The sequence below is a fragment of the Chlamydotis macqueenii genome, chromosome 5 (genome assembly GCF_036417535.1).
Source record: "Chlamydotis macqueenii isolate bChlMac1 chromosome 5, bChlMac1.mat, whole genome shotgun sequence".
Taxonomy (NCBI): domain Eukaryota; kingdom Metazoa; phylum Chordata; class Aves; order Otidiformes; family Otididae; genus Chlamydotis; species Chlamydotis macqueenii.
Genome location: NC_141560.1, coordinates 70,368,594 through 70,385,927, shown reverse-complemented (window position 1 = coordinate 70,385,927; position 17,334 = coordinate 70,368,594). Strand labels below are relative to the sequence as shown.

General features: G+C 52.4%; 1 protein-coding gene and 1 long non-coding RNA gene across 4 annotated transcripts; one reads left to right on the top strand and one right to left on the bottom strand.

The window, feature by feature from the left end:
* Positions 1-353: 353 nt before the first annotated feature.
* BEST1 (bestrophin 1) lies at positions 354-8,908 on the bottom strand. Its single transcript, XM_010117630.2, has 9 exons — positions 8,757-8,908; positions 7,736-7,830; positions 7,116-7,349; positions 6,356-6,510; positions 5,192-5,269; positions 3,588-3,740; positions 3,021-3,101; positions 2,347-2,498; positions 354-2,028 (listed from the first exon to the last, which is right to left on the bottom strand). The coding sequence occupies exons 1-9, from the start codon at positions 8,906-8,908 to the stop codon at positions 828-830; spliced, it is 2,301 nt and encodes a 766-aa protein (XP_010115932.1). The 3' UTR covers positions 354-827.
* Positions 2,426-14,293, top strand: LOC147600627 (uncharacterized). Of its 3 annotated transcripts, none has more exons than XR_015258839.1 (11): positions 2,426-2,536; positions 5,909-6,051; positions 6,362-7,355; positions 7,824-8,066; positions 8,241-8,385; positions 8,499-8,631; positions 8,849-9,060; positions 9,405-9,502; positions 9,994-10,147; positions 10,352-12,676; positions 14,022-14,293. It is a non-coding gene; the product is annotated as an uncharacterized LOC147600627 (long non-coding RNA). The 3 variants fall into 3 exon arrangements; XR_015258838.1 differs by having other exon boundaries at positions 9,363-9,502; XR_015258840.1 differs by lacking the exon at positions 10,352-12,676 and having other exon boundaries at positions 9,363-9,502; positions 9,994-10,137.
* Positions 14,294-17,334: the final 3,041 nt, after the last annotated feature.

The window sequence follows — 17,334 nt, the reverse complement described above, 5'->3', positions numbered from 1 at the left end:
CTAACAAGTGGCTCTGCACTTGTGTATGGAGAGAACGTGCTGCGAGTTGTGACTTTAGAGCTGCGCGCTGTAATCAGGCGGGAGTGAAACAGCAGCGCTGCAGGAGCTGCCTCAGCGATGCTGCATCGGGAGCTGCAGTGGGTGGTAGCGACGCCTCCCTGGGTGTAGCGGCAGAGAGGGTGGGCAGCGGTTGTGAAGGCATTGGGAGGGATGTGGGAGGTAAACTTGCCATGTGTCCCCTGTCACATGGGAGGCTTGCAGCTGTTCCTGAAGACTTCCTTAAAGCAGGAGAACGTTTGTGACTTCTCTAAATGCCTATTGTTGCATGGAAACTAAAATGAGGAAACGAAACGGATGGTCCTGGACTTCAGCCTTGCTTTTATTTTCTTTGGGAAGACAGTAAAACCTCATAGCTGTGTGGTGTCTGCTACCATCAGACTTCTGGTCTGATGACTTCTTCTCCGAGCACTGTCAAAGTGCTGGCTGAGGTGATGTGGAATTTCAAAAGGAAGCAATGTGCCGGGCAAATACCACTGATGGCAGCTGCCTGTCTCTTTTGCTACAAAAGTAGAGGGATTTTTTTTGTTGTGTTATTGTGGCAACACTGAAGTTGTGCCTGCTACTGTACCTGAGGCCAGTAGCGGTGTGTGATTAGTGCTGGCTTTAGCCTAGCCTAGGCTAGGCTCTAGCTGCATCTTCCAGAAGTAGGTGGTTTGCCTGTACTGCCCTTCTGCTTGAGCGAGTGCCGGCATGGCCAGGTGCAGAGATACTTGCCATATTAGCCATATTGCAGTATCTCAACAGAACTGTGTGCCTCTTGGTCTCTTCTAGCTGTACTCATCTATCTGCTCTTCACATGTGCTCTCACTGGTCTCCATGATCACCTCCATCAGCCCCACATAGTCACCTTCGGCTAGAGAGATGCCAGAGTCGTTGGGGGACAGACTCTCTGCTCTTCTTGGCTCTTTCGTAGGAGGAGTGTTAGTGCTTCCATTCCCAGTATCTCGCAGTGTCCTGCAAACCTCCGCTGAATGCTGGTCTGGAGCGCTGGCTGTGTCTTCTAAGCTTAGGCTGCGACCATCAGGACCCACGTTCCCCATGTGGGATCTCGCCAGCACTGGAGATGTTACAGGAGTGAATGAGAAGCAGAGGGAGGCACTGCCTGCGGGGGTTTTGTTACTGGGGGTGTGAAAGGTGCTAGAATGCTCAGAATTGGGAGTGGCTGATGCTGTGTTCTCCAGGGTTAGCCAGGGTGGGTGGGAAGCTTTCGAGCTCTTCAGACTCTTGAAGCTACCTTGCTTCTCGTGGTCTGGGGACTCTGCCAAGAAGGGGAATTTAGGGCTGTCTGATGCTGTGGACTGAGCTCCTGGACTTCCTGTGGTGGCAGCTTCTCTGCTTTTACTGTTAGAGTTGCTTTTCTCTTCTTCTGCTGTTACAACCAGCGAGTCAGGACCTCTGCTCCGATCTGTTGGCCAAACAAATGTTTCCTTTGCGCCTGAGCCGAGGGAGCTCTGGCTCTTATACGTATCGCTGACCTTGGAAGGGGAGGAGTTGACAATGACATCCCTAAGAGAAGTTGAGCACGCGGCGATGCTGGAGAGTGCAGGAGGCTTCTTGCGGCCTTGGCGTCTAGAAGGGAAGATCATGGGGATCGAGCTGATTGGTGTCTGTGGAGCACTGTAGAAACCTGGTCTCTCATAAAATGGGGTTGACATGAAGGCGTCAAACTCCCTTAGTTTTCCATCTTCGCTGTCCCACTGCTCCTGGGAACTGGAGTATCCCCTGGGCTGGTTGATGCTGCAAGGGCTTCCAGGCTTACCCATGTCTTGGTACGTGTAATGGGAGAAGGGGGTTGTGGGGTCTCCTCGCCTGCGCAGCAGGTTCATCCGGGAAGAGGACCTGGAGAAGCTCGGTGACTGGACGCCAAGGAGGCGGCCCAGGTGTCCCAGTAGTGGTGTGGAGTGGTTTGCCTCTTCATTCTCTTTAATCTGCTCCAGGGGCTGGAACTCCATCTCTTCTTTCTGCATGCTGGGGAAAGGGAAACTGAGCTGTTACGCAGCCAGAAAAGGAGGTGGTTTCTGGTGGAGAGGCTGGCAGCACAGGGAGTGCTGCTGGGTTAGGCCCACCGCAACAGGAACGCTAACAGGAGAGGGGAAGGGAGCATCCTTTTCCATGCAGGATGTTGTCTGTTGTCTTTGGATGAGCCTAGAAGTATCTTAGAGCCAGATTTCACAGACTATGGAGAAATATTATTGCTCGCTTTTACTCCTCAGGTGTAATACCCTACCCAAGACCTGATCCAAGGTGTAAACGCGTGTCATTCTGACACCCTGGGGTGGCACTCACCTAATATCAAACGTGGAGCCGAGGAACGATGGACGCTTGTACTCAGCAGTGGCTGCTGTGTAGGGTGGCTGAGGATCAGGCTCGTTCCAGTACAGGTCCTTCTCCAGAATGGGTAAATCCTGATGCATCTCATCCACTGCCATGAGGGAGACCTGCAGGGGATGGCAGAAATGTCCCAAATGTCACACAGGTGAGCAGCATTACGTGTGCCTGTTATCAGCAGGCAAAGGAATGCGGGGCAGGAGGAAGTGACCTAGCACAGAAGCGAGGCAAGTGCCTGGGTTTGGTATGTGGTTTCCTGTCACTTGGGTTGTTTTTCACACAGAGAGATTGGATTCATTGGAAGGAAGGCGATGCTGAAGGAAACGGGAAAGCAATATCCTCACTAGGACAGAAGGGCTCGGTGTTAGGAAGGGCTGAAGGTGGAGAGTTACGGCATGGAAGAAAGAGGCTTGGAGATCCTGGGCCGCCTCTTAACACGCAGCCACCGACACCTCAGGAAAGCACAAGGGTGACAGGGACTGCTTCTCTGCCCCGTTGCAGGCACGGGAGGTGGGTGGCAGAGGTGCTGCAGGAGAACTTTGTAACCGCACTGATAGGTCTTGCTGAACCCTCAGGTGCAGTCCTACCTCGGTGCTCCTCTGCAGGTCAGGAGGGTTCTGCCTTCACCTTACCTGCAGGTTCCTGTCGATGAGCCAGTTGGTTTCAAAGTCATCATCATCTTCTCCAAAAGGGTTGATGAGTTGTTCGGCCACCTGCAGTGTGGAGAGCGCATAGCAAAGGTCATCATGGTCATCCCTGCCCCTTTTCCTGCAGGGAGAAGGCCTGTGGGGCAGAGTCAAGTGTGATGTCCCTTGAATTTGGAGCAATGCTCTTCCTCCCAAAATGAAATGGGTTAATGGAGGCTTGGCAGTGGCTGGGAGGCATTGGTACACACAGATAACTCCTCCTTGCTCACGTAGCCCTCCTGCAACTGCAGACCACCGCTGCAGGAAAAGTGTAGCCCACTGCATCTCTTTTTTTCCCCAAACTAGTCAGGACCAAAGCTTTTAGGAAAGATGGAGCTGATCTCCAGGGTGAGACTCAGAAACTGCGAAGGTCTTGGCAATACCCTCGGCCCGTGTTGGCTTCCCCTTTGTCTGCCAGCACCCAGTGTGTTGTCTGTAGGCCAAAGAACACAGCTGGGGAAAAACCCTTGGCTGGGTCACATTCCGGCTCCAGACGTGTTTTCTTGGACTTACCTTTAACCAGCCAGCATAAAAGAAGAACTGCAAAAACGTAAAGACAGGCACGAAGAGATCTAGTTCATGGCCAGGATATGCTTTTTCTGGATCCAGGAACTGCCGCCCGATCAGACAGGCCAGGAAGAAGCTGTAAACGGCCACGGTCACCACCTGGGAAAGATGCCAGAGGAGCGCTGAGTTCCCAGCATCTCTCTTCAGTTCCACCCCACACATCTCCAAAGAGCAGCGAGCTGCTGCAGAGCTGCTGGCTCTGTAGCCTTCTGGAAGCTTTGGGTTCAGTTATGACAGGCTTCTCCTCTGCTTTTGGCAGAAAGGTGCGTTCCCACTGCAGAAAGCTTTAAATCTACCCTTTGCCCTTTAGCTGTTACATACGCTGTACTTCATTCCATGCTGTCCCTGGAATGACATCTGTGTAGATCACAGAAAGACAGTGGCAGAAGAAAGCACGTGACACCCCGCATGGAAAGATCTTAAACTGACACATGGCTGTGTGATTCTTCTTGCTGGCGTAAGGAGTGCTGTGAGCTCTTTCCATTCTTGCCCTTGCCTCTCCTGAGAGCTATCTCGAGCCCCTCATGGCTCGGTCCATGCTGGCAGGGAGGGGAACCCTGGCAGTGCTGCCAGCTCTGAACTAGCTCCTTCCTTCCCGGTCCTCATGCTGAGCATTTTTTTTTTATATTTGCCTGTTTGCTTGTCTGGATTTCAGGCTACAATGAGCTGTGTGCTTTTCCCTGTAATCATGTGATTGGAAACTTCCCCTTTTCACATTAAAAGCAGCTGAGACCCTTGTGTGGTTTCCTGACACAACAAGCAAGGGGGTTCAAACCAAATGCTCGGCATCATGAGACTCTTGTGCTATCCCTGCAGTTCTTTGCCTGGAACAACAGACTTTGCATTGTGGATTTTTAGAGGAAAAAAAAAAAGAAGGTTGTGTACTGCAGAGGGGACAAAGACATGCTATGATACTGCTTTTGCTCCTAGTTTGCAGGACGCTGGTCTGTGTGGGAATATAATTTCCCATTAACCTTCAGCGCTGCGTGAACGGAAGCGGTTCCCCTTCCACGGTGCAGTGCATTAGTGTTATCTGAGCAGCTGGATTGTGTGAGACAAAGGAGCAAGTTGGTGCCGAAGCGTCTGCCTGGGTTTGCATCGAGAGAGCTATTAAACAGCTGAGTATGTGCGCACAGCTCGCTCTCACACGTGTGGCACGGCTCCATCAGAGCTGCCCTGCCTGGCAGACAGACCTCAGCTCTGCTGAGGAGGAAGAAACTGCTTCAGGGACGTGCTCCCTGCAAGGCAGTGAAGGGAGCGGTTCCGTGTGTATCTGTGTTTTCCACGTACACATCGTGGTTTGTTATCCCTGGACGGTGTGTGTTTCTGTAGAGGTGGCTGTGTCTGAGTTGTGGAAATAAGGCTGGGCTGGGTGTGCGCTACTGAGCCACCCGATGTGTAGAGGTGGAGATGAGGGGTCCCGGTGTACCTCGTGTCAGCGTGGTCCGTGTGTGGGCCAGGTATGGGTGTAAATCGGGGTACCCCCTGTAGCATGGGGCAGTGCCCACGGGCAGGCAGCGGAGCAGTAGCTGTGGGGGATCCCTCCTCACCTGAGTGTAGACCAGGGGGATGCTGATCCAGTCGTACCCGTAGAGTCGCCCGCACTGGCTGCGCAAGGTGTTGAGCTCCTGCAGTGGGGAAAAGGAATGGCCTGTCAGCATAACCTTACATATCCTTGCTGGGGACACTAAGCTTCTCTGGCCCCGTTGCTCTTCGTTGCTCCAGCCCGTTCCCTCCCGCTCACACCCCCTCTGGAGCAGGGCGGGGCTCAGCCAGGACTCCTGCTCCCTTGGTACCCAGCCCCATCCCAGCAGACCACCAGCAGGGTCTCACGCTTGCCCTGGAGAAACTCCTTGCTGCCTGGGTGTCTCCATCTGAGCCCAAGATCACTTCATAGCTGAGTTTTTCTCCTCACAAAATGAGCAGCCAACAGGTTAGGCAAAGAACGTCCTGGGAGCATCCATTTCTCGCTGCTGACTACACAGTGAGTCTAGATAAATAGCCCAGAGGGAGATCTCTCTCTCTCTCTGGGCAGATGAATCTCACTCCAGGCAACAGAAACAATGCGACTTTCTCTGCACATGAATGCCAGGAAGGATGAGCTGCTCTGGACCTTGTTTCTCTGCAGCTGGGCAGGGATCTTTGCCAGGTCTTGCCTGTGGAGCATGGCCTGCTTCCCAGGATTATCTAGGAGTTTTCAATAGTGAAGTTCTCTACAGGGACCATGGTTGCTGGGGATGCTCCTGACCTCTCCTGGTCTCTTCCAGATACACGCTTCCGTGCAGCTTTCCATCTGTATCCTAGAGACCTCCACTGGCCGCTCTCGTTGGCCGCTCTGGAGCGTGTGAAGGCTGGAGGAAGGCTGATCAAGGACCTGCTACACGGGTGTCTCCCATTACCGCACCTAGATGTGAGTCCCATGGTTCCTCCCAATAGCCACATTTGAGAAAGATGTCACGTTCCCCTCACCTCTTATATATGTGACATTGCTATCGTGCCAGTAGGCCATGAAAAGCTCTGTTCTGTCACGAGCTGGAGAGTGGCAGTGGGGCTATTTCTTGTCAAAGTTAATGTAATATTCCCTAGGGACAGGCTTGGCTCACTGTCCTACCTCACCAGTCCTATTCCTTGCTTGACTTCGGGAAATCCCTGTAGTTCCACCCAGAGGACTGGATGAGGATCTCAAACAGTTGCCTATTGCCTCTGTCACTCACATTCAGGATGCCTTGGAGCAGCACGCTGTCCCGGATCCTCCCCTCGTTCCTTGCTTTCACAGCCAGATTGGAGAACCACACGCACGGGATCCAAAACTTGTTGTGGGGGGAATTCAAGCTCTCAAACTTCTTGTGCTCTTCTGGTGTCATGAGGCCTGGGTGGAAAAGAGTAGATGGGAGAGGGATTGCCATAGAGAGCAGAAGGGAATTGATCTGGTCCGAAATGAAAAGGCCTAAATCTCAGGTGGTCACCTTAGCTCTCCTTAAAAATCACAGGAAAGACTTGGGCACTCAGCCTTTGGAAGACACGTAGAAGGAAATCAAGTCTTCTAGTTAAAACATTGAGTTATAAAAGTGTGAGGTGGGCTTCATCTCATTTCACTTTGGATGTTTGCAGCATATCTGATCAGGTCGCAGTCAACAGGGCTGCCCTGTGACCTCCAGCATATCTGCATTCACAAACTGGATCTCGACATGCTCCTTATGTAAAAAATTTGGGCAGAGACCCTTCATCTTTCAAACAAGCCTTCCAGCCACTAGTATGAACAAGGATGCTGTGCAATAGGGAAACAAGCAGTTGATTATCTCAGAAGAGCAGAGCTAGGGCATGAGCAGATGCTTAGCACCCGCTCCAGACACATCCCATCTCCAGTCTGGAGGTCATGTGGCCCTTTCCAAGGCTCTTTGCCCCCAAACCAGCAGCAAGGTGCTGCTGTCTGCTCAGCCCCAGAGCTACGCAGAAGGCAGTACCAGTACTGACCTGCCCTTACGACATGCTCCATGCTGGGGAAGCGCTTGTAGACAGCAGTGCTGACGGAGCGCAAGATCAGCACGCTGCACAGGTTGCTGTAGCGCATCAGGGTGCGCCGCAGAAGCCGCCCGTACTCGTCCTCCCCGTCTACGTTGCAGGAGACCAAGTTCATGATGCGGTCAGGCCACGGGATGCTCTCATACTGAGCCCACCAGCGGGACACCACCAGAGCCACGTAGAAACCTAGAGGTGAGCTGAGCAAATTAGCCGTCCTAGGGGAGTGGGAGATGTAAATGCTCATGGGTAGGAAGGTTGGTACTGCTCATACGGGGATGCAGGCATGCCTGGAGGACAATTCAAATCTCCATGCCAACATTATTCTGGGTTTCATGGTTTATTTGATGCTACTTGGTCCCTGCCCTCCTGGCAGAACCCAGAACACGCTAGTACATCTGAACAGCACAAGCTGTGTGCAACATGCAACGATGTGTTCTGCTTCAGGAGTTTTACAAAGGCAAAGGGAGGGATCTGCTCAGCGAATCTTGCCTGCCTGCAGAGCTATATCAAACCAGGGAGAAGAAATTCTGTTCCTTTCCCCTCCCTGCGTGTTCCCAGACAGAGCTCCTTACCCAGCACAAAGGACACGGGGATTAGCTCAGCGTAGCTGTTGCAGTAGAGCGCCAGCTTCTCAAACATCAGCCTTTGGCTCTCACTCAGGATCAGCCTAAAAGGGAGAAACAGAAGCATCAGCCTCAAAGAAGAGTCCGTGCCTTGTTGGGCCTGCTGGGATCCGAGCCTGGCACGGGAAGCCAAGGATGGGTAGTCACGCCACTGCCACGCCGTGAGTCTGGGGCTGATGTGGGTGAACAGCCCTTGCGAGCCTAGGACATCAGCCCACCTCCCTAAAATCCGCTGCTGACCAGCCAAAGGAGCCAGAAGTGGTCACTGACAGAGCGTGTGGTAAGTGATATGGTCTGGTGTCAGGGACCACCCCTCTTTTTCTCACTGGGACGAGTGCTCTGTGGTACCACGGGTTGGACACAGAGCTTGGATGTGCACCACAATTCACTTAATATCCTGCAAAATGTCAGTCCAAGCTCTGCTCTTACACGAGTGCCTGCTTCTTTCTTACAGCTGCTTCACTGCCTCCGTGCTGCATCTGCGACCAAACCAGTCAGGGGAGCTCCCTGTCTTTCCTCACCAAACCCACAGAGTACAGTTGCCTCATTACAGGTCTGTGGTCCCACAGCTGCTGTCTGCTCTCAAGAACGTACCCGAGGTATTGCCTGTTGTCTAACACAGGAAACTCTCTCCTAGAGCTCCCCACTGTGGGACATCTCCAGTACTAGTTCAGTCCTGGTCTCCACTGATCTATACATTACTCTTCCATAGGTAATCATCAAATGCAACTCTTCATCCCAGGGAAGAGAAACTCTGTTACTTCCCAGGACCGAAAAAGGAGATTTATCCGCTGCTGAGCCGTACTGGAGCAGTGAGGAAGGAGCTTTCCTGTGAACAGAGCCTGGTGAGTGACTGGCCAGCTCCTCTTCACAAGGATCACTGTCCCAATCCTGTGTTGCTCTGTTGTCCTGCTCCAGGACAGGGTGGGAGCAAGGGGCTGTGTTTGTGTCGGGGTGTGAGGATGCGTACCTGTAGACAAGACTGATGGTGAAGTAGAGAGAGATGAAAATAAGGAACTCGGAGTAGAGGAGTTTGTAGATACTTCCTTTCCATTGGAGCAGGAGCTGTGAGAAGGTGCCTAGGCGGGCGTCAGCCACACGGTTGGTGTACGTCACTGTCATCACAGATCCTAGTGGAGACACAAAATGAGCAGATGTTGAAGCTGCCAGCAAGCTTGCACAGAGGGAGGAGACGGGGACACCGCAAGTGTCCCAGCAACTTAGATGGAAGGAGGGAAGAGAGAAAGAAACAATGAGTTGAGATCAAAAAACAGGTAAGATGAAGTCAGTGACATAAAGAACCAGGAGGAAATTAATAGTAGGCAATTAATTTGATGAGCTTACCATCTTTTTCCTGTCTTTGAGCTGCGTGTGAGCTGGTTACAACGACAGAGGATATACCTTCTGGTGGAGTCCTTGGTTTCTAGTGTTTGATTATCAGCATTCAGGTGGGGCTGGTTGGTCAGAGTGGACAGAGCCCACGTGCCACTCTTCCACAAAACAGTTGCTTAAGATTAATTCTCAGGGTCACAAACTCTAAAGTTGGTTTTTTGTGTTTGTTTTTTTTTTCTTGTAGTATTTGCTTCAAATATGTTGTTTCTGTAAATCTGCTTGTCAGGAAGTGTCTTCCTGGAATACTGATGGCAAAAAAAAAAAACCCAAAGGAAAGCAAAAGTGCCAGAAAGGAGAGATTTCTTGGTGCTGATCCAGATGAAGGTACCCTTGGAGATCCGACGGGTTTTGTAGCACTTGCCCAACAAGTACAGCTGTCTTTAAATTTGGGCTGAGGGCCATAGCTGGACTACGCTGGTCCTAGTCCCGCGGGCAGAACAGCCCTCCCTGTTAGAGAACTGAGGGATGGGGTTTGGCCAGGCTTACAGAGCACAAATTCCAGCAGCTCCACTTCCCCTCCGCTTCAACCATACATTGCACAATAAATCATGCTGGATGAAAACAGGCATTCAGGCGCGTAAAATGCTTCCCAATCACGCAGCATCCCCATTGCCCTTCTTCTAGTCCAACCCTGGATAAATAATTCTTTATCATCAATTAATAATCAGACTCGCATTCATATAAAGCTAAATTTGTAAAAAAACCCCAAACCAGTGTAATCCATGCTAGGCAGATAGATGAATGATCCCTTGGTTCATAAATAATTATCCAATGTGAAAACTTATTGGTGTTTCTGAATCAAAATGTTTTACCAGGAGCTGACACAGATGTTGCTATCTAACAGAGGCAATAACGTTTGTAGTTATGGGGCCTTGGGCTCTTCCCTGAATGATGGAGACAAAGAAGCACTTCAAGGGACAATTCAGACCTTACTGCTCTGCAGCAGCAGCTGAAGGCAGGTTAGTTTGTGTCCGTTTAAGCACCTCAGTGAAATATCTACAGCTAGGTGGGGACAACTCAGGTCCCAGTCTGTTGGTGCTGTGAAGGAAAACAGCAAAGTCTTGTCTTTGTTGGTTACTTCAGCCAAATAGAACCTTTGTCCTGGGTTTGGCTTTTCAGGCTGCTCCTCCTTTGGGTTTCTCTGTCATAACTCTCCCTGCGTTATGGAGGGAGAGGAGCAGAGCTGACACCTGCCCTACCAAGGGCTCCCCGGTTGCACAAGTGCACCTTTCACTAGAGCCTCATGTGCATTCATGCCATTTCCATGTTTCTGGCCAGTGCACAGGACTTGGAAGCGTGGGTTTTAACGGCCCTAGAGACTGCACACACATGGGCTACATAGATGAGAAACGTATGCAAACACCCATAAATTTGTTGGGGGCTGCTTACAGAAAGCTGGCAGTTTTCTCTACGCGTTGGGTCTTGAAAGTGCTCAGGGAGACTCTTTGTTGCGTAATTCAAATGCAGATTCACTTTTTACCAAACATGGAAAACTTCAGCTCTTGTCCGTGTAAATAATGGATGTCACCTACCTCTAGCAGTTCTGCTCTGGCGTGGGATATGGGGCTTTTCCCAATGCTTTTTCCTCCGGCCCGGAATGGTTAAGGCAGGTCCCTGCCTGCCAGCCCATGCGGGACTGCCCTGGGATGTCGCTCGGCAGCTGGCACACTCCAAGTGCCATTTGGGGTTGAGGTACGTGGTGGGAGGTGACTCACCGCAGCACCGGCGCACCGGAGTGGGCATGGGGAGGAAGAGCCATCCCCCTGCGCGACACCCGCACAGCCCGCTCCCCAGGGAGCTGCTGCCTGCATCCGTCCGCCTGATCCGTCCAGACAAACCATTGCACCTGGAGCTCGACTGACACTAACCAGACCACAGACCACAGCAACCAAGATCCCGCAACAGCACGCCCACATCAGGCACGCTACCCGCCGCGTAAGACGGCAAACGGACACGAGCAGCTATGGCAAAGATGGAGAACAAGCAGGTAGAGTGGACAGACGGAGTGAGAGGAGGTCAGGGCTAGGCAGGAAGATACATCTTTGAAGCAATCTGTCTGCTCTGGATACTTACAGTCATGGGCTCCTGAGCTGCGCTGGAGGCTGTGGAGGTTTGGTCCCGCACGTGTCCCTGCTGGGTCCTTTGTGGCCCACGCCACAGCCCGCCTCCTCGTGCCCCCTTGGCTCATGGGGGGATTGAACCTGACAGACAAGGTGCGCTAAGGAGCCTGAAACCCACTTGGGAGCTGCAGCCGGTCACTTGATGCCGTAATCCTTCCTCATTACAAAAGAGACTCTGTTGTCTTTTGCCCCGTTCCCTTCTAATCTTCTGAGTAAGCCCTGCGTGTTTATAGAGGCGGCCGGAGGAGGGGGAGGCAGGGCTGGCTGCTCTGCAGCTGCTGCTGCTAACTCCTGGCACAGCCATGGTGGCTGCCAGGAGAGAGGCATTTTTCCTCTAATTCTTTCCTGTTTGGTCCCTTTCTCTGTGTCCCAGTCTTACAGGAGCCTCAGGAGATTAAGAAGGGCTGGAATTTTCCACAAAGGCTAGAAAATGTGTCACCCTTGGGGGCTGCACAGTCCTCTCTTCCCTGGGGAAGCTCCGAGCTCCTTAGGTTGATGAAACACCTGGCCCATGCCCTGCCTGGCTTTCACCAGAAGTTTCTCTCCAGCTCCTCACCATCTCTGCTGTCCCTGGATGAGTTTGCCATCTCTTCCTGCTATGGTTTGGATGCTGGGGGCTTCCACTCTGCCACTGGCTCTTCAAGACTCTTTCCATGTGTTCACTTTCTTTTCCACTTGCTTCTCCAGCAGCACTTGGGGGCTGTCACTGCTTTTTCTTGAATGCCACCCAGGGAAACACGGCTCCTTGCCTTTGTCCTCTAGCCTCCACCAAGCCAGGGAACTCCATGCCTCTGTTTCTCCAGGGTCTCCAGTCCCTTTGCTGCTCCCAAGCTGTCCCTCGCAATTGTGACCATCCTGCTCTTCCACCATCTCCTGCAATCTCTCCCGTCAAGTCTTTAAGCCAATCTCCTTCCATGAGGCTCTGAATCGAGATCCTTTCTTACCAAATTCGTCTTGTTGTGGCATGCACCCTTCACTGTCAGCAGGCTCCTGGGCAGCAACCCTTGTGCCCAAGGGCACAGAACTTTGGACATCCCATAGCTCTTCATGAGACCTCCATGTCTTTCCATCCCCTTTCTGCTCACTCCTTTGGAAAGTTGTCTCTGATGCCCAAAGTAAAAGCATCTGCCCCTGAAACACCAATATCTTCTCCAGTCAACTCTTGCTGAGCTGCTACAACTTTCAGTGACTTGGAGGCAACGAGCTGCTGTGAGCCTTAAGCCAAGCCAAGGCCCTTGACAAAAATGGAGGGAACAATCCTTGCTTCTTCTACCTGGCATCAAAACCATGGAGATCTCCTGACTTCTGCTGGTCTCTGGGTGGAAGCTGCTCTGTATGGGATTGCACAACAGCAGGCGTGGGCACACATCTGATCGGAGTAAGTTACCACCACATCTGGCCATGCAGTTGGGAGGCTGCCACGCTATGTGTTGGGAGAATGTCTATAATTGCAAGGGGAAGGGACGGACCTGGAGCACTTGGCTTTTGCAGGATGCATCCCTGGGTGCGCTGCAGCTCCCTGGCCCTGGGGTGATTTGCTCTGGGTAGGTGGGAGGCTGACGCAGGAGAGAACAGGCAGCATGATGCTTCTGCAGTGCGAGATACAGACCTGGCAGGAGAAGCACGAGCACGTGGAAGGCCACTGGGAGAGCCTTGCATTCAAGGTGTGGAGCTAGACAAGGGCTCTTATCAGCGGCCAGAGGCTAGCGAGTACGGGGCTGCCTCACTGGCCCAAACTCATCATACTGATGGAAGGAGCACGTAGCTTTGCGCCTACTGTCGTGAGCAGCACCTGCCAGCTCGGGGGAAAGAGAAGTGCCCACCAGGACCAAAACACCCCAGTTGTCCTCCCTTTCTGAACCCTTGCAGCGAGGCAGGGGCGTTGTTTCAGACCCTGGTGTGGGTACCCCTGTGTGAGTGGCATCTGTCTGGGACAGGGGATGGGGTGCTCTGGTTTTTTGGAGACTCTGGGCCAGTGTTGTCCCTCAGAAGTGTACTCACTGGGTTTGTTATCTGCTCTGAAACTTTGCTCCTGGGTTGTGGCAGGTCCCAAAGAGCCCTTTTATGGCCAGGATCGCAGGGTTGGGACAGGGTCCCCAAGTGACTCGGGATCATGACAGTGTCTGGAAACACCAAAGAGCTCTGTGAATGGGCATAAGAGCTGGGAGAGCACAGGGATGGACCCTCTCCAAAGGCAAGGTGGTCCACGCAAGGGCCCTGCTCCATGGTTTGGTCCTCCCCGTTGGGGAGGTATCCAGAGAGAAGGAATTATGGACAGGCAGGCTGAGACAGTTCTTGAGGGTCTCGGTGCCTGAGTCCTCATCCCTACATGTGGCAGGGGGACGAAAATGTGAGACATTTGCTGGAGCTGTTCAGGTGTCCCTGGGGACTAACGCGAAACAGCAGAACCGCAAACGTCCTGCTCTTTGGGGAGGGATGTGCTGGCATCTGGGGGACTCTGCTGCCCTCCTCTGAGAGCAGCTCAGCTGGCAGCTCGTGTGGTTCGCAGCCGCTGTTAGGCCAGCGTGAAGTATTTGTGGAATTTAATATGAAAGCAAATAACTGAGGGGCAACCAGTGCTGCAGTGCTGCTTGGATCTCTTTTCACGTCCGCTGTGGCTTCAATCCTTGCAGGCCTTGAGGAAGATGCCAATCTGAAAGGCTGCTGTGCAGAAAAGCAGAGGAGGGAGCCCTGGAATCATTTTAATTTTCTCTGTTTTACAGATGCAGAGGTTGAGTTACTGTGACGGGAAGCGAGTCCTCCCTTTGGGAACCCCGAAGGGCCACTCTGTGCTGAGCTGGCTGCAGCTGTCTCTGGGAAAGGCACGGTGCCCTCCTTGCTGTCTCCCAGAAAATAACCAGTGCTTTTCTCAGAAGGACGCTGTGTGTCCCAAAGCTTGGTGAAATCCCTTTCCGTTCCCCAGTTCCAGATGCAGAGGCAGCTGGCATCAGGGGTGTCTTTTAAACTGTTATTCTTCCCTGGAATCTGATGTAATAAAAAAGAAATTAAGGAAAAAAAAAACCAAGGTGGAAGGAATCTGAGTGGTTGCTGTTTTGCACAGACAGGATTTGCTCTGAGGTTTGAGCTGGCCATGAATGTTTGAAGGGGATGCGGTGACCCTCAGTACTTTTGTGAGGACCCCCAGAATTCTCCCCCTTACCTTGCAGGATTCATCGCTAATTCTGCACCATCCTGGGGGGGTCCTGAGAGCTGGGGGCACGCTAAGGGTGCTGCCTGCCCCCAAAGCAGCGCTTGAGCTCAGTGTGGTAATTTCTTTGAGGACTATGTGCTGTTCTGACATGGAGAGGGGGTAACACTGCTCTAACGGAAGAACCCATGTCCCTGCCAGCTCTGCTTCCTTTTACAAGTGTCTCTGGGTTGTTTTATTTTCCAGCTCTCTGCCAAATCACGAGCCATCTGGTAGCAGTAGGCTCCCTGCTCCTGTGAGGCGGAGTTGGCATTTGGGATGGCATGGACCAAGCTGCGGATGCCTGGGAATCATGGCCAAACAGCTCAGCACACGGAGCGACTGACCGTGCCTCACAGCCTTTTTTTTTTTGACCCGTCACTCCCTGACACATGTAGGTATGTTCCAAAGGGAGAACCAAATGTGTTGGTCCTGGGGTCACTTCTAGGGATGGCCTGCTGCCTCCTTGCAGATGTTGTGGGAAGGATGCAGGACTGAAAAGTTTCTGGTTGGTTAAACAGTGACCAAATCAGCCAGCAGAAAGGAACACATTCCTAAAAAGCTGAAGGAAAATCCTCCTTTCTCTCTGGGATTCCCAGCCTCTCTTCTTCCTTTTCTCTCCAGCGTCTCTTCCCCTGGGTTCAGGCTGAACCCTTCCTTCAAGGCGTGCTGCTGAGCGTGCGGTTGCTCTCTGCCAGCTGTCTGCAGCTGAGAACCGGCAGGAACAGCAGTGTTTCTGGTGGGTCTCTGCTCAGTGCCACGGTGCGACCGCTCTTAGCAGCATCTGTCTGAGCAATGCGGCGCTGCTGCCCCGGGCTCGCCCCTCCTGCTCTTCTGGCTCTCAGTCAGGAGCTGAGCATTGCACTTTTTCAGTCTTTTCCTTTCACTCTGTTGCCCTGGAACAGGGGCTGCACTTTGTTGGGCGGTCGAGGCAGATCCCTGCCGTGAAATCGGAGATCTTAGCCCCAGAGATCCCAGAGGACCCTTGCTGAAGCCCTTCCAGGCATTGAGCAAACATGCTGCGCAGCTGGCCGAGACAGGCAGGAGGGAGGGGAAGCGAGGGGGTGGATGAAGCCTGGAGTTTTCTGTCATTTGTTTTCATTCCCATTTTCATGGCAATAACATCCGGGCTGGGTTTGCTGGGTCAGGGGCGTAGTCCTGCTTTCCAAGCTCTAAGATAATCCCTGTTCCTCCTTCCCTTTTCAGCCTGGGTCTGTTTTTCTCTTTTCTTTTTTTTTTTTTTTTTTTTTTTTTTTTTCTTTTAATTGTGTAGGATCTGAATCCATGAGCAGCCAAGGCAACCCAGAGGAGGCTTGAGCCCTCTCCCATGACTGGGAAGCATCCGTGCTGGCCAGGGTATCCTAGTTCAGAACTGCTTTTGCTCTGCAGGGTGATCTTGCACCTTGTTTGAACCAAACTCAGGATTCTGAGTCCTGCTCTTCATTTATGATCTATTCAGAGGAAGATGTGGGCATTCCAGGAGGGAATATGAAGGATCAGGATGATGTGGAGGCAGAGAGCTTGCTGTCCACAGGAGGCAATTAGGGGAATGAAAGGTGTGGAGGGGCTCCAGAAGCGAAAAAAAAAAAAAAAACAACCCCAGAGCAAGGATTGAGGGGGTCCCTTCCTTTGTGAGAGAGCTGTGGGGCTGAAGGGACCTGAAGGACCTGACTCTCAAGAAGACACAGAAAGGATTAGCAAGATTTTTTTTTTTTTTTTTTTTTTTGCCTGGAGGAGATGGGAGGATGAGAAACAAAAGGTGAATAGTCAGGAAGGCAGTAGCTTGGTGAGGTGGGTCTGCAGGAGGGATGTGAGAGCTGGGGGGGCGAGTGGGTAGAAGTGACAGAGCAAACACAGCAGAAGTGGGGAAGATATGGGGGTGGGAAAAAGGGTGACTAAAAATGTCTGTGGCAGTGGGGAGGTACCACGTCAGGGCCTTCACAACAGCTGTGTGCCGTGCTGGGAGACAGCTCTGCCTGTTTTGTAGGGCTGGGAGTGAGGGGGAGCACGTGCCACTCTCGCCTTGCAACCGGATATTTTGCAAGTGGCTGGGATTCAGCATCCCCAGCACATCCTCCCTTAACGCTTCCTGCCTGCATTATCAGTTCTCTTTCTTCCTGCCTTTGTAGGATCCTGGAAGCCCTCTCTTTCTAATCTGAGGACCCTCTGTCCCTGCCAGCCAGGCCTTGGGAGTTAATAATTACAAAGTAATTACTTCTGGTGTTGTCTTGCAAAGCTGAAGGTATTTCCCCTCCTCCCAAAAGTTCCCTGAAGATAACAAAGGTTACAGCCATCGACACAAACCTCTGAAAGTTCAGAGCACGGGGCTGGCTTCTGTTGTCACCCTGACCATGAGGCAGGGCAGGGCTGTAGATGGCACAGACACCCAGGAGAAAGCTGGGAAAGGGAATTGCTTCCCGTGTGGCATCTCGAGCGGCGCTCTGCAATGGATACAAGGGTCATCACGTCGAACTTGCCTGCCTTCGGCGTTGTGTCTGGGAGTGAGGCAGAGGATGGGGCAGCCGAGAGCAGAGCAAGCAAGGAGAAAGTTTTTAGGATGAGTATGGCCGGGCAAAGAAGTTCCTCCAGGCACAGGTGGTGATGCAGGGGGGAAGAGACTGGTGTGTTCCCACTGCTTTGCACAGGGGATGTAAACCAGCGCGGCCGCACTCACCTACTGGGACAGCCGCCCGGCTCCCTCAGCCTCCTGGCGACAGCGAGCGCAAGGATGAGCTAGCTAAAAATTGGAGCCACAGCATCTAAAGTCCAAAGATCAGCCACAACGAGACCGACTTGTGTCATTCGTGTCAGCGTGTGGGAAGCTCAGTGCTTCCCCTGAACGCTGAGTT